This window comes from Cyprinodon tularosa, unplaced genomic scaffold (assembly GCF_016077235.1).
Source record: "Cyprinodon tularosa strain WSP-4 unplaced genomic scaffold, ASM1607723v1 ctg119, whole genome shotgun sequence".
Classification (NCBI taxonomy): domain Eukaryota; kingdom Metazoa; phylum Chordata; class Actinopteri; order Cyprinodontiformes; family Cyprinodontidae; genus Cyprinodon; species Cyprinodon tularosa.
In genome coordinates, this window is record NW_024037992.1 from 27,366 (window position 1) to 44,200 (window position 16,835).

Below are 16,835 nucleotides of genomic sequence, written 5' to 3' on the forward strand. Positions count from 1 at the left end.
CATGAGGTCAATCCTTTACTTTGGGGATTTAAAGTTGATGTAAACTGAACCTTTTTTTGTTCTTCTACTGCATATTTTTCCCATCAGGAAGCCAAATATTAAACATTATCTTGTTACTGAGAAGACTTCAGTCACCTAAACCCCTGTTTTCTCTCTAATTATCCCTTTATTACCAGATATTCCTGCAGGCCTGATTTCTGAAGGTCCTTTCCTGCTTTTTGCCTGAAGCTCTGAGGATTTATTTTCCATTTAGCCTTTAAAGCAGTTGGTCTGAGAAAAAACACGACTTTACTGGTTTAGACAGATTAATTTCCTTCCAATCCAAGAAAATTTCAATGGATTAATCTTTAGTATTTCAATTGCCCATGAATGGTTTCTGTTTGGTCTCCATGGTGCCGGGCAGTGAGCACAGGGCCCACTAGAGGACGTGGGGCCCTCAGGCCGCCCTCGTGGAGTCTGTTTCTGATTGTTTGGTCAGAGACATTCACACCAGTGGCCTGCTGGAGGTCATTTTGTAGGGCTCTGGCAGTGCTCCTCCTGCTCCTCCTTGCTCAAAGGAGCAGATAGCGGTCCTGCTGATGGGTTGTAGACCTTCTACAGCCCTGTCCAGCTCTCCTGGAGGAACTGCCTGTCTCCTGGAATCTCCTCCATGCTCTTCAGATTGTGCTGGGAGACGCAGCAAACCTTCTGGCAATGGCACGTATTGATGCGCCATCCTGGAGGAGATGGACTGCCTGTGCAACCTCTGTAGGGTCCAGGTAGCGCCTCATGCTAACAGTAGTGACAGCGACCCTAGCCAAATGCAAAACTGGTGAAAAAGATTCAGAAAAGATGAGGAGGGGGAAAAATATCAGTGGCCTCCACCTGGAAAACCATTCCTGTTTGATGGTCGTCTGGTTGTTGCTCCTCTAGTTCACCTGTTGTTCATTTCATTAACGCCAAAGCAGCTGAAACTTATTAAGCTGATTAAACAAAACTGATTAAACAAAACTTATTTTTCCACAAATTGTATATTGATTAAATTATTGTTTATTTTCCAAAATGTATAAAACTATGTTGTATGTATGGATTATAAGTTAATTGTACTGCAAAAATAGAAATAAGTACTCACTTTGCTCCATGGACTGATCAAATCCAATAGTAAACAAAAACTTGAGATAAATTTGGAAAAACAAGGCAGGACAAGCGGCATTTAAATGCTCCACAAGAAGAAGAATAATGGGGGAAAAAAAACAAAAACACCCAGCCCTTTATAGCTGACCACTGCCCAGTGATATGGCAACACCAAGCTCATAAAAACAATCCAAACAGCAAAATTCTGCGGTTCTGGTGAGATGAAGCTAAATGTTTAAGAAAGTCTTCAATATTTAGGGAGTATGTCCTCCTTAACACTGAGTATGCCCAGGTGAAAACATCTATCATCTGCTGTTGTGTCTAAGGTGGGTCTCTATTCATTTAAGTGAATGCAGGCTTGCTTGGTCTGGCAATGAATCATGGGATATCCAAGGCTATAATCTAATAATGATCAATCTAGAAATTCCACTTAAAAACGTAATGATTAAAAAGGTTATCTGCCTTCCCTCTGGAAAAAATGACGTACGTATTAAAGGGCAAATGGGATCCATTTGAGTCCGTCTGGAATTCCTTCATTGGGTACGTCAAGAAAAGACGGTACGATTGACTGAACATAACTGCAGCTCCTGAAGACAATTTTATACGAGGACATAAACTGTTAAACTTAAGTCTCCGTATAAAGAGGATATGTGCATTATGTGACCAGTTGCACGGGAACCAGGATTTTCTATTTTATTTTTGCTTGAATATTAATACTATTACTGTTGTCACATTTTGCATATTGTTCAAGATGTCTTTTTAAACTGCTAAAATTCTAATACAGATATTTTTGGGGGGAAATTTATTACAAAATCATATTCAAACTAGTTAATCAGGGAGACTCTTTTAGCAGCGCTCAGCGGGGCAAAGATGGAGGGCGAACACAAGGAGCAGCAGGGGAGCAGTTGGAGGCTGTGGGGCCTCCAGAAATGTTTCATAAGGGGAGCCAGGTGGGGCAACTAAAAATCTTGGGGTGGCTACTGAAACTAAAAGCCATCATTTCAGGGTTTGAATCTACTATAGTGGTAAACCTTCCTCTAGAAATCAGACTAAATCAAACACCTACTCATATCCTGGTTTATTGTGTGATTATTAATGTTTTACGTCGCTGGCCGTGCAGAATTGGATCAATTCCAAAAAAGTTTAAAAACAATCCACTCGACTTTGTTTCCAAAGCTTCCCATCCAGGAAGCTTTTTCGATTCAAATGTCAAAAATAGCATTAAGTTCCAGGCTTTACAGACATATATCTATATGGGATGAAATACTAACTGATGCTACTACAATTTACACTGATGAGTGCGGTGGCCATGGCCACTGATAGGTGGAGTGCCTCTAAAAATAATTAAAGAAATTAAACAGACCCATTATACAGATAGAGAAATGGTAACAGAATAGATATCCATTATTTGTTCTTGTCAGGATTTGGTTGTGGTTTGAGGACACAAATGCAGAGGCAGGGAGGCAGAGGTGAGCTTTTGTAGATTTAATGTGGGGTAAACAAACAACAGGACCTGCTGACAACAGGCAGGAATCCAAAAGATCCAACAATAAAAAAGTTAAGCCAGAAACCAATCATGACGAGGTAAGACTCAGAAAGACGGAGTTGGAGGAAGTTAGACGAGGAACCAGCACTCAGGTCCTGCATAAGGAGAGTATTTATGGGAGACTGAAACAAAGAGAGGACTAACGAGCAGATTGGGAGCAGGTGTGAACAGAGCAGACAGGAAAGGAGCTAGGGAAATAGGAGAACACAAGAGGGCAGCAGAGGGCAACACATAAAAACCTGAAAACTGAAAAATAACCAGAAAAAAACAACGAAATAAGAATTAAACCACTAAAACTAGAAAACATGGAGCAAAGTAAAACTGAATACAAAAGAAAAACATAACAGAACCAAGACTGTGACAGTTCTAGATTTTGTCCCTCTCTTCTTGTCCCTTTTGTTGTTGTTTTAGTCTTTATGTTTTGTACTCAGCTGACTGAGGTAATGACTGATTGCTTTAAATAATACAAAGGAAGGTTGGAAATGAAAACAGGAAAGGATAATAACTATTCTACGGTCGGGACATACAGGATTTAATTTATTGTTACAGTTAACAGGGAAACATCAGACAGGAAGCTGTGACGTCTGTAAGAAACTGAAACAATAGAACATGTAGGAAATATTATAGACCAGAGGTCTTCAACAGGGGGTACGTGACCCCTAGGGGGTCCACGGAGGTACTGCATGGGGGTCACAAAAGTTTTGGTTGATTTGACTTTTTTCTTTTATATCCCCCCTCCCCTGCAATTTTTTTCCACTAATTGAAATGTCTTTAAATCCACATGAACATGAATCCAACAGACTGTAGTAAACATAAATGGAGGCAGAAGATGTCTTTCAGTCATCAATGCTCACATTCAGAGAGACACATTAAGCTGGGCACCGTTTCATTCACAACACCTGTCCCATCAACCAGGAATCAGAAATACTTGGGGAGGGAATCCTTTAGTTACATTACTCCATCTGTAATAGAGTGACTATAGGACCAGTTTGATAGAACACTATTTTATAGATATATATACATAATTAGGGGGTCCCCACTCCATCGCCATCGGTTTGGGCCCCTTGGCCTGGAAAACCCTGAGGACCCCTGTCATAGACAAATAACACAACTGAGAATGAGTCAAACAGGAAAAAGAGCAGATTAGTCTCATAAACACTTTAAGGAAAATTAATTACGACGCAATCTATTAGATTATATTTTATTATTTATTGTAAACAGGATTAGTGAGAAAAATATAATTTTTTCCTTTTTTTTTAGCGTGTCTGTCCTCCTGATCCACACTCCTTGCTGCTTGGTGGCGGTAATGCATCAATAGTTGCACCGCCATTAAAATTAAGAAGAAGAAGAAGAAGAAGAAAACGAAGGAAGCAGAAGAAGAAGATAGCGCGGAAGGGTCTCATTGGCCCCGGAGGATTGCATGTGGATGGTCGTTTGGTGCATGGCGCGTGTTTTGAAGCTGCTTATGGAGAAATGTCTTGGGCCGTGAGTAGTGAGGAAACAGGAAGCGATTCTTGTGGGATGGAAGAGGGAAATAGTGACAATGAAGGTTGGAAGATAGCAACATCAAAAAATGAGAAAAAGCGGAAAAAACAGAGATCAGTTCAAGGGGAATCTAGTTCAGAACAATCCAGTGATGATCATTCCATACATTCCACAGCACAACAAAATGAATTCAAAGTCATATTCAAAGTCGTTAATCAGGCAGACTCTTTTACAAATTGGAATCCGGTTCACTTAACAAAAACCATCAATAAACTTGTCGGAGAAGTCAGAGGTGCCAGAATTCTGTACAGTGGAGACCTGCTAATTAACTGCAGAGACAGCGCCCAGCAAGGCAAAGCAATACGGATCAACAAAATTGACGGGATAAGAGTTCAGTGCAGCCTAATGGAGAACAAAAAGATCAGCAGGGGAGTCATTGGAGGAGTTCCTCTAAAAATTTCTGAAAAAGAGATTCTGGAAAACATAAGCGGTGCAAAAGTAAAAGAAGTAAAACGGTTAAAAACAACAAGAAACGGAGAAAGATCTGACAGTTTATCAGTGCTAATTAAATTTGAGGAAGAGCAATTACCAAGCAAAGTATTCATCGGTTACATAAGCTATAATGTCAAAATCTACAATCCTCCACCATTGAGATGTTTCAAATGCCAAAAATTCGGTCACATTGCAGCAGTTTGTAAAGGGAAACAGAGGTGTGGAAGGTGTGCAGGAGAACATGAGTACGGAAAATGTGGAAAAGAAGCTAAAATAAAATGCTGTAATTGTGGTGGAGAACATACTGCTGCCTATCGCGGCTGTGAAGCAAGCAAAAGGTCTGAGGAAATTAAAAAAATGAAATTTGAGCTCGGAATAACCTACGCTGAAGCTGCAAAAAGGATCCCATCTCAGTCAGAAAAACCCAAACCTACAGTTCAACACACGGCAAATTCCAAACCTCTAGAGAATCAAAAAATTGATGAAGACTCACTTATTGTTAAAAAGACAAATTTTGTTCTTTTCATGGTAGAAGTAATTAATTGTACTGCACAGACAACAAAAAAAAACGGAAAAAATCAAAATAATAGTGAAGGCTGCAGAAAAATATCTGGACATTAAAGATTTGAACTGGGAGATGGTTGGAAGTATGATGGGAGGACCGATGGGACCATCAGAAACTGGCAGAGTTAAGATGACCTAGAGTAAATTAAAAATTATATGGGCAAATGTGATTTAGTATTATGTTGGTTTAAGTTACACAGGTTTTTTTTTTTTTTTTTTTTTTTTTTTTTTTTTTTTTTTTTTGGGGGGGGGGGGGGGGGGGGGTGAATCGTTTTCTGTTTTCTTGCTTTACTCCATATCAGTTGGTGGCGGTAATGCACAATTCACAAGTCTGCCAACCGCCATAAAACCCCATTAGAAGAAGAAGAAGAAGAAGATAGCGCGGAAGGGTCTCATTGGCCCCGGAGGATTGCATGTGGATGGTCGTTTGGTGCATGGCGCGTGTTTTGAAGCTGCTTATGGAGAAATGTCTTGGGCCGTGAGTAGTGAGGAAACAGGAAGCGATTCTTGTGGGATGGAAGAGGGAAATAGTGACAATGAAGGTTGGAAGATAGCAACATCAAAAAATGAGAAAAAGCGGAAAAAACAGAGATCAGTTCAAGGGGAATCTAGTTCAGAACAATCCAGTGATGATCATTCCATACATTCCACAGCACAACAAAATGAATTCAAAGTCATATTCAAAGTCGTTAATCAGGCAGACTCTTTTACAAATTGGAATCCGGTTCACTTAACAAAAACCATCAATAAACTTGTCGGAGAAGTCAGAGGTGCCAGAATTCTGTACAGTGGAGACCTGCTAATTAACTGCAGAGACAGCGCCCAGCAAGGCAAAGCAATACGGATCAACAAAATTGACGGGATAAGAGTTCAGTGCAGCCTAATGGAGAACAAAAAGATCAGCAGGGGAGTCATTGGAGGAGTTCCTCTAAAAATTTCTGAAAAAGAGATTCTGGAAAACATAAGCGGTGCAAAAGTAAAAGAAGTAAAACGGTTAAAAACAACAAGAAACGGAGAAAGATCTGACAGTTTATCAGTGCTAATTAAATTTGAGGAAGAGCAATTACCAAGCAAAGTATTCATCGGTTACATAAGCTATAATGTCAAAATCTACAATCCTCCACCATTGAGATGTTTCAAATGCCAAAAATTCGGTCACATTGCAGCAGTTTGTAAAGGGAAACAGAGGTGTGGAAGGTGTGCAGGAGAACATGAGTACGGAAAATGTGGAAAAGAAGCTAAAATAAAATGCTGTAATTGTGGTGGAGAACATACTGCTGCCTATCGCGGCTGTGAAGCAAGCAAAAGGTCTGAGGAAATTAAAAAAATGAAATTTGAGCTCGGAATAACCTACGCTGAAGCTGCAAAAAGGATCCCATCTCAGTCAGAAAAACCCAAACCTACAGTTCAACACACGGCAAATTCCAAACCTCTAGAGAATCAAAAAATTGATGAAGACTCACTTATTGTTAAAAAGACAAATTTTGTTCTTTTCATGGTAGAAGTAATTAATTGTACTGCACAGACAACAAAAAAAACGGAAAAAATCAAAATAATAGTGAAGGCTGCAGAAAAATATCTGGACATTAAAGATTTGAACTGGGAGATGGTTGGAAGTATGATGGGAGGACCGATGGGACCATCAGAAACTGGCAGAGTTAAGATGACCTAGAGTAAATTAAAAATTATATGGGCAAATGTGATTTAGTATTATGTTGGTTTAAGTTACACAGGTTTTTTTTTTTTTTTTTTTTTTTTTTTTTTTTTTTTTTTTTGGGGGGGGGGGGGGGGGGTGAATCGTTTTCTGTTTTCTTGCTTTACTCCATATCAGTTGGTGGCGGTAATGCACAATTCACAAGTCTGCCAACCGCCATAAAACCCCATTAGAAGAAGAAGAAGAAGAAGATAGCGCGTTTCCGGTACTAGCAGAGCTCTGCTATTGTTGCTCTACGTGCTGGTTTTCTAAATTCATTCCGTTTGGTTGATGAAATCCCAATAAACTGCAGACATACATATATCTATCGACTTTGAGGGGAATTGCCTCCTAAAAGGTCCAATATTTGGATCCTATTAGCCCCGCATGTTGGTTTGTAGCGGTTTGCTCCGACATAAGCCGCCATGGACGTCCCTACCCCCCCTGAAGGTAAGCTAGCTGCTACCATGCTAGCTGTAGCTGCTAACTGTTTAACCTGCTTCTTCTTCTTCAGTTTAAATGAGGGATGGAGGTTTTCCAGCTGCTGTCTCTGCCTCATAGCTGCTGAATTCTGCTGTTTCGCATAGATGTGTTTGAGTAGAAGTGTTGCACTGATTAGAAATACCAGCATAAAAGATACTAAATTCAAACCAAATCATAAAGCATATAAATTAAAGTAATGTTTTCCTTTCTTTCATTTAACTGATTTTAATAAACCCAAATATGTTAGAAAATACCACTGCTTTAGTGTAAATTAATTCATTACAGGTTTACAGCATTAACTTTTAAATTTTTATTTATTTTGTCTCTTAGCAGGTACAGCTTCTTTCTGGTTTAGACGTAAAAAGTTTTCTTCACGGAGTTTAAGATGCTTATACTGCAAAAACGACCTGGAAATAAGTCAAAATGTCTTAAATTAAGTTTATTTACCCTTAATGTGAGATGATCTGCCAATGGAATGAGGATTTTTACTCTTAAACTAAAATAAGTCGATAATATCCTCTTGGAATAAGACAATGTAATTGTTTTTTTTCTTATTTTAAATGTAAATGTTCTTGTTCCGTTGGCAAAGTGTCTCACTTTCCTCCGCAATTCAAGAATAAATGCTCTTATTTAGATTTCAATTATTTGCAGTATAAAGAGAAGTTGAGTGGAATCCTCTTTCAGCCTTTTATCTGAGCCCATTGATTATGATAGAAATAGAAAAGGATTTATATAAATTAGATTTAGTGAAGAAGGTGATTTTATTGTGATATCCTTCTGACTTTCTTTTTTTCTTTCGTAGACCAAGAGCTAAGGAACGTGATCGACAAGCTGGCCCAGTTTGTTGCTCGAAATGGACCGGAGTTTGAAAAGATGACGATGGAAAAGCAGAAGGACAATCCCAAATTCTCCTTCCTGTTTGGGGGAGAACATTTCGGCTACTACAAGTGCAGGCTTGCTATGGAGCAACAGCAGCGTATGTATTTTTCATGCATGCAGGCGCTGCATTAGACCCCAGCTGTGTTCTTAACTTAACTTACTTGGTGCTGTTCAGCCTTGGTGTTAATAATAATAATAATAGATAATAATTTAACTTTATGATGTCATATTGGATAAATTCACCCTCTGCATTTAACCCATCCACTTGGGGAGCGGTGGGCTGCCATTGTGCGGCGCCCGGGGAGCAGTGTGAGTTTAAGGGTCCTACTCACCGACCCAGAGTGGAGGCTGTGGGGATCGAATCGGGCACTGCAACCTTCTCAGAGCACAGGGTACTGCTCTATCCACTGGGCCAGAGGTCATGGATCAGCAGACCGCAGTCCGGATCCGGATCCACCTGCTGGATAATCCGGACCCAACCTGATTTAAAACATTTATAATTACTGCATGTTGTCCGACAGCAGTGTCTAATTTCACTTGCTCCTCTTCTCCTGTTAATACGGTAAAGCCCTGGGGAGCGTCCGGCTCTAGGCTGCACGTGATCCAAATGAGCCAATGAGCTGTCAGTCTGGGTTGCTGCTGCTGCTACTTTTAGACACAGCAGGCAAACCTGTGGCAAGCCGGGCGATGGGAAAGAAGGAGAAGACCATGAGAAAAAGAGAGCAGAGAAAGTGTGGACTGCTGGAAGAACTGTGGTGAACTGGTGAAAGAAAAGTGAAATGGCGTGCTCAAAGATGACCCTGCACATTTAGAGGATGTTTGGCTCAACCTGCTGCTGTGAAGCAGGATTCTCCACCATGAACAGAATCAACAATAAATCTGGATCCAGGCTCAAAATGAGCTCCTTGATATGTGCTTGAGAATAGGGCTGCAACTAACGATTATTTTAAAAATCGATGAATCGGACGATTATTTTTTCGATTAATCGATGAATCGGACAAAAAATATTTTTTATATTAACCTCTTTATTCCAAAATAAACATTTTAGACAAAACAAACAAGCACACAAGTACAGGTTGCTCATTAACTGTACTGGTGCAATATGAAAAATAAATGTTTGTGTTAAAACTACGCAAACTTACATGAGAAATGTAGCTGTACATCCACAAAATATAGGCTACTTTGTTTCATAAAGCGCAAAATAAGACATTTTTGTTTTTAAAGCCCCTAAGGGGTTCAAACAATAGGCCCCCCCATTTCAACAAATTAGTTTTTTTAGACTAGAAGAGTTCTGCCTTTTAAGACAGGAAAGTATAGCAGTTAAAGTTGCTACTTGAGAAAATACTGAACCATAGAGATAAAAATAGCCCTGTGATTCAAATTATAAATTGTATTTGGAATAAAAATGAGAGAACTAGGGGTGCTAAAAAACACATCCTCCAAAGACAGATATTTACATGGGAATGTGGCAGATAATTAATTGACATATTACTGATCTTGCTGGATTTTATTCTGCTTTACTTCCATAAATTGCAGGATCTTCTTTACTTTATCTTTGCCAGAATATTTAAACTTTAAAAGCCTTGCCCTCATAATTTGCAAGTTAATTTATTTATAAAGTAAATGTAAACGCTGCTTAAGCTAATTCAAATGAAATGAAAAGTAAAATAAGTAGCCAACCTTATCACTGTCTGTAACCTACTAACACGGTAAGGAAAGCATCAGATGAGCTACCTGAGAAACTAACGTTACGTTTCCCCACTTTAAAACCAAACAAACATGGTGGTTCCGTGCCATGTTAATTTCTTTTGAAAAAAGTTGCATGTTATCACTTTTTTCGCTTTACAAAGCGCAGGCTATTTTAATTATTGTGATTAATTTGCGCCGTCAATCCCGGTGCATGCGCGCTTCATTTGCAGTCTGGACGCTGAGGCTCTGACTGCAGCGCTGAGAGGGACTCCTGCGGGAGAACGGGGTTAGGATGGGGGAGGCGCCCCACGGCAGAGTAGGAACGATACATGCTTTCACGTAAGAGTCTCCAAAAGCCGCCAGTGACACCGTAAAAAGTCGCCAGATTTGTCGCTAGTCGCCTTTTTGAAAAATAGTCGCTGGAGGGGTCTGAAAAGTTGCTGAGTTGGCAACACTGCACCTGCGGCGCTGACTCGCTCTGCCATATTTTTTTTTCTTCCTCTTTCAGTCAAGAGGCAGTGATGACGGCGCGGCGGATGACGCAATAATCGCGCGACACAACTAATCGATGATGAAATTCGTTGCCAACGCTTTTAAAAGTCGATTTTTATCGATTTTATCGATTCGTTGTTGCAGCCCTACTTGAGAATGGCTTAGTCTCCATTCAAACCCAGGTTTAAAGCCTTGCAGGGCAGCCTAAAGCCCACTGCCAACATTAAGACAGAAAAAAGAAAGAAAATAACAAACCATCAGTTCAGGGGTTTGAGAAATGATGGGAATCAGGAAACTGTCTATATACCAATATGATATACCATATGATTTTCTTTATTCGGACCCAGCTGATTTTTAATTGGTTACCGCTGATCTAGACCAACAATCCTGATTATGATTGCAATGGTGCGTTCCATTTGTCTGAAGAAGTCCGATTTTCCAGATTGGAAATTTTGGCAGGAATTTCGCCCAAACTTTGGAATTTAAACCAATCAGGTCAGAGTACCAGGAGCAGACCATATGGTTTGTTACGTTCCTTATATCACACAGAAGCAACATTAACTGAATATCATTAACTACAGGTGCTGGTCATAAAATTAGAATATCATGAAAAAGTAGATTGATTTCAGTAATTCCATTTAAAAAGTGAAACTTGTATATTATATTCATACATTACATACAAACTCATATATTTCAGATGTTTATTTTGTTTAATTTTGATGATTACAAATGACAACAAATGAAAATCTCAAATTCATCATATCAGAAAATTAGAATATTACTGAAGACCAATAAAAACAAAGGATTTATAGAAATGTTGGCCAACTGAAAAGTATGAACATGAAAAGTATGAGCATGTACAGCACTCAGTATTTAGTTGGGCCTCCTTTGGCCTGTATTACTGCAGCAATGCGGCGTGGCATGGAGTCGATCAGTCTGTGGCACTGCTCAGGTGTTATGATAGCCCAGGTTGCTCTAATAGTGGCTTTTAGCTCTTCTGAATTGTTGGGTCTGGTGTATTGCATCTTCTTCTTCACAATACCCCATAGATTTTCTATGGGGTTAAGGTCAGGAGAGTTTGCTGGCCAATTAAGAACAGGGATACCATGGTCCTTCAACCAGGTACTGGTAGCTTTGGCACTGTGTGCAGGTGCCAAGTCCTGTTGGAAAATGAAATCTGCATCTCCAAAAAGTTGGTCAGCTGCAGGAAGCATGAAGTGCTCTAAAACTTCCTGGTATGTGGCTGCGTTGACCCTGGACCTCAGAAAACACAATGGACCAACACCAGCAGATGACATGGCACCCCAAACCATCACTGACTGTGGAAACTTTACACTGGACTTCAAGCAACGTGGATGAAGTGCCTCTCTTCTTTTCCTCCAGACTCTGGGACCTTGATTTCCAAAGGAAATGCAAAATTTACTTTCATCAGAGAACATGACTTTGGACCACTCACCAGCAGTCCAGTCCTGTTTCTCTTTAGACGCTTCTGACGCTGTCTGTGGTTCAAGAGTGGCTTGACACAAGGAATGCGACAGCAGAAACCCATGTCTTTCATACGTCTGTGTGTGGTGGTTCTTGAAGCACTCACTCCAGCTGCAGTCCACTCTTTGTGAATCTCCCCCACATTTTTGAAGGGGTTTTGTTTCACAATCCTCTCCAGGGTGCGGTTATCTCTCTTGCTTGTGCACTTTTTTCAACCACATCTTTTCCTTCCCTTCGCCTCTCTATTAATGTGCTTGGACACTGAGCTCTGTGAACAGCCAGCCTCTTTAGCGATGACCTTTTGTGTCTTGCCCTCCTTGTGCAAGGTGTCGATGGTCGTCTTTTGGACAACTGTCAAGTCAGCAGTCTTCCCCATGATTGTGTAGCCTATAGAACTAGACTGAAAGACCATTTAAAGGCTTTTGCAGGTGGTTTGAGTTAATTAGCTGATTAGAGTGTGGCACCAGGGGCCATCAATTTTGAACCTTTTCACAATATTCTAATTTTCTGATATGATGAATTTGAGATTTTCATTTGTTGTCATTTGTAATCATCAAAATTAAACAAAATAAACATCTGAAATATATGAGTTTGTATGTAATGTATGAATATAATATACAAGTTTCACTTTTTAAATGGAATTACTGAAATCAATCTACTTTTTCATGATATTCTAATTTTATGACCAGCACCTGTATGTGCAACACGACCAAGCTTTTAATTGGATTGTTACTTTTGCTCATCTAATTTTAAATTATTAAGAGGCCAACGTTGTTCTTTGGTTTGTTTTTAATGGTTATTAAAAGGCCAACGTTGTTCTTTGGTTTGTTTTTAATGGTTATTAAAAGGCCAACGTTGTTCTTTGGTTTGTTTTTAATGGTTATTAAAAGGCCAACGTTGTTCTTTGGTTTGTTTTTAATGGTTATTTAAAGATCAACGTTGTTCTTTGGTTTGTTTTTAATGGTTATTAAAAGGCCAACGTTGTTCTTTGGTTTGTTTTTAATGGTTATTAAAAGGCCAACGTTGTTCTTTGGTTTGTTTTTAATGGTTATTAAAAGGCCAACGTTGTTCTTTGGTTTGTTTTTAATGGTTATTAAAAGGCCAACGTTGTTCTTTGGTTTGTTTTTAATGGTTATTAAAAGGCCAACGTTGTTCTTTGGTTTGTTTTTAATGGTTATTAAAAGGCCAACGTTCTTCTTTGGTTTGTTTTTAATGGTTATTAAAAGGCCAACGTTGTTCTTTGGTTTGTTTTTAATGGTTATTAAAAGGCCAACGTTCTTCTTTGGTTTGTTTTTAATGGTTATTAAAAGGCCAACGTTCTTCTTTGGTTTGTTTTTAATGGTTATTAAAAGGCCAACGTTGTTCTTTGGTTTGTTTTTAATGGTTATTTAAAGATCAACGTTGTTCTTTGGTTTGTTTTTAATGGTTATTAAAAGGCCAACGTTCTTCTTTGGTTTGTTTTTAATGGTTATTAAAAGGCCAACGTTCTTCTTTGGTTTGTTTTTAATGGTTATTTAAAGACCAACGTTGTTCTTTGGTTTGTTTTTAATGGTTATTAAAAGGCCAACGTTGTTCTTTGGTTTGTTTTTAATGGTTATTAAAAGACCAACGTTGTTCTTTGGTTTGTTTTTAATGGTTATTAAAAGGCCAACGTTGTTCTTTGGTTTGTTTTTAATGGTTATTAAAAGGCCAACGTTCTTCTTTGGTTTGTTTTTAATGGTTATTAAAAGGCCAACGTTGTTCTTTGGTTTGTTTTTAATGGTTATTAAAAGGCCAACGTTCTTCTTTGGTTTGTTTTTAATGGTTATTAAAAGGCCAACGTTCTTCTTTGGTTTGTTTTTAATGGTTATTGAAAGGCCAACGTTGTTCTTTGGTTTGTTTTTAATGGTTATTAAAAGGCCAACGTTCTTCTTTGGTTTGATTTTAATGGTTATTAAAAGGCCAACGTTCTTCTTTGGTTTGTTTTTAATGGTTATTAAAAGGCCAACGTTGTTCTTTGGTTTGTTTTTAATGGTTATTAAAAGGCCAACGTTGTTCTTTGGTTTGTTTTTAATGGTTATTAAAAGGCCAACGTTCTTCTTTGGTTTGTTTTTAATGGTTATTAAAAGGCCAACGTTCTTCTTTGGTTTGTTTTTAATGGTTATTAAAAGGCCAACGTTCTTCTTTGGTTTGTTTTTAATGGTTATTAAAAGGCCAACGTTGTTCTTTGGTTTGTTTTTAATGGTTATTAAAAGGCCAACGTTGTTCTTTGGTTTGTTTTTAATGGTTATTAAAAGGCCAACGTTGTTCTTTGGTTTGTTTTTAATGGTTATTAAAAGGCCAACGTTGTTCTTTGGTTTGTTTTTAATGGTTATTAAAAGGCCAACGTTCTTCTTTGGTTTGTTTTTAATGGTTATTAAAAGGCCAACGTTCTTCTTTGGTTTGATTTTAATGGTTATTAAAAGGCCAACGTTCTTCTTTGGTTTGTTTTTAATGGTTATTAAAAGGCCAACGTTGTTCTTTGGTTTGTTTTTAATGGTTATTAAAAGATCAACGTTGTTCTTTGGTTTGTTTTTAATCGTTATTAAAAGGCCAACGTTCTTCTTTGGTTTGTTTTTAATGGTTATTAAAAGGCCAACGTTCTTCTTTGGTTTGTTTTTAATGGTTATTAAAAGGCCAACGTTGTTCTTTGGTTTGTTTTTAATGGTTATTTAAAGATCAACGTTGTTCTTTGGTTTGTTTTTAATGGTTATTAAAAGGCCAACGTTCTTCTTTGGTTTGTTTTTAATGGTTATTAAAAGGCCAACATTGTTCTTTGGTTTGTTTTTAATGGTTATTAAAAGGCCAACGTTGTTCTTTGGTTTGTTTTTAATGGTTATTAAAAGTCCAACGTTCTCCCATGGTTTGTTTTTAATGGTTATTATAAGGCCAACGTTCTTCTTTGGTTTGTTTTTAATGGTTATTAAAAGGCCAACGTTGTTCTTTGGTTTGTTTTTAATGGTTATTAAAAGGCCAACGTTGTTCTTTGGTTTGTTTTTAATGGTTATTAAAAGGCCAACGTTGTTCTTTGGTTTGTTTTTAATGGTTATTAAAAGGCCAACGTTGTTCTTTGGTTTGTTTTTAATGGTTATTAAAAGGCCAACGTTCTTCTTTGGTTTGTTTTTAATGGTTATTAAAAGGCCAACGTTCTTCTTTGGTTTGTTTTTAATGGTTATTAAAAGGCCAACGTTCTTCTTTGGTTTGTTTTTAATGGTTATTAAAAGGCCAACGTTCTTCTTTGGTTTGTTTTTAATGGTTATTAAAAGGCCAACGTTGTTCTTTGGTTTGTTTTTAATGGTTATTTAAAGATCAACGTTGTTCTTTGGTTTGTTTTTAATGGTTATTAAAAGGCCAACGTTGTTCTTTGGTTTGTTTTTAATGGTCATTAAAAGGCCAACGTTCTTCTTTGGTTTGTTTTTAATGGTTATTAAAAGGCCAACGTTCTTCTTTGGTTTGATTTTAATGGTTATTAAAAGGCCAACGTTCTTCTTTGGTTTGTTTTTAATGGATATTAAAAGGCCAACGTTCTTCTTTGGTTTGTTTTTAATGGTTATTAAAAGGCCAACGTTCTTCTTTGGTTTGTTTTTAATGGTTATTAAAAGGCCAACGTTGTTCTTTGGTTTGTTTTTAATGGTTATTAAAAGGCCAACGTTGTTCTTTGGTTTGTTTTTAATGGTTATTTAAAGATCAACGTTGTTCTTTGGTTTGTTTTTAATGGTTATTAAAAGGCCAACGTTCTTCTTTGGTTTGTTTTTAATGGTTATTAAAAGGCCAACGTTCTTCTTTGGTTTGTTTTTAATGGTTATTAAAAGGCCAACGTTCTTCTTTGGTTTGTTTTTAATGGTTATTAAAAGGCCAACGTTCTTCTTTGGTTTGTTTTTAATGGTTATTTAAAGATCAACGTTGTTCTTTGGTTTGTTTTTAATGGATATTAAAAGGCCAACGTTCTTCTTTGGTTTGTTTTTAATGGTTATTAAAAGGCCAACGTTCTTCTTTGGTTTGTTTTTAATGGTTATTAAAAGGCCAACGTTCTTCTTTGGTTTGTTTTTAATGGTTATTAAAAGGCCAACGTTCTTCTTTGGTTTGATTTTAATGGTTATTAAAAGGCCAACGTTCTTCTTTGGTTTGTTTTTAATGGATATTAAAAGGCCAACGTTCTTCTTTGGTTTGTTTTTAATGATTATTAAAAGGCCAACGTTCTTCTTTGGTTTGTTATTAATGGTTATTAAAAGGCCAACGTTGTTCTTTGGTTTGATTTTAATGGTTATTAAAAGGCCAACGTTGTTCTTTGGTTTGTTATTAATGGTTATTAAAAGGCCAACGTTGTTCTTTGGTTTGTTTTTAATGGTTATTAAAAGGCCAACGTTGTTCTTTGGTTTGTTTTTAATGGTTATTAAAAGGCCAACGTTGTTCTTTGGTTTGTTTTTAATGGTTATTAAAAGGCCAACGTTCTTCTTTGGTTTGTTTTTAATGGATATTAAAAGGCCAACGTTCTTCTTTGGTTTGTTTTTAATGGTTATTTAAAGATCAACGTTGTTCTTTGGTTTGTTTTTAATGGTTATTAAAAGGCCAACGTTCTTCTTTGGTTTGTTTTTAATGGTTATTAAAAGGCCAACGTTCTTCTTTGGTTTGTTTTTAATGGTTATTAAAAGGCCAACGTTGTTCTTTGGTTTGTTTTAATGGTTATTAAAAGGCCAACGTTGTTCTTTGGTTTGTTTTTAATGGTTATTAAAAGGCCAACGTTCTTCTTTGGTTTGTTTTTAATGGTTATTAAAAGGCCAACGTTGTTCTTTGGTTTGTTTTTAATGGTTATTAAAGGCCAACGTTCTTCTTTGGTTTGTTTTTAATGGTTATTAAAAGGCCAACGTTCTTCTTTGGTTTGTTTTTAATGGTTAT

At 37.5% G+C, this 16,835-nt stretch overlaps 1 protein-coding gene across 1 annotated transcript in view; it reads left to right on the plus strand.

Moving 5' to 3' along the window:
- Positions 1-7,097: 7,097 nt before the first annotated feature.
- Positions 7,098-16,835, plus strand: part of LOC119772100 (calcium homeostasis endoplasmic reticulum protein) — a 28,640-nt gene continuing 18,902 nt past the window's right edge. The window contains exons 1-2 of the mRNA XM_038268403.1: positions 7,098-7,343; positions 8,179-8,352. Of these exons, the coding sequence (XP_038124331.1) occupies positions 7,319-7,343; positions 8,179-8,352 (199 nt within the window). The 5' untranslated portion in view covers positions 7,098-7,318. The remainder of the gene's footprint in view (positions 7,344-8,178; positions 8,353-16,835) is intronic.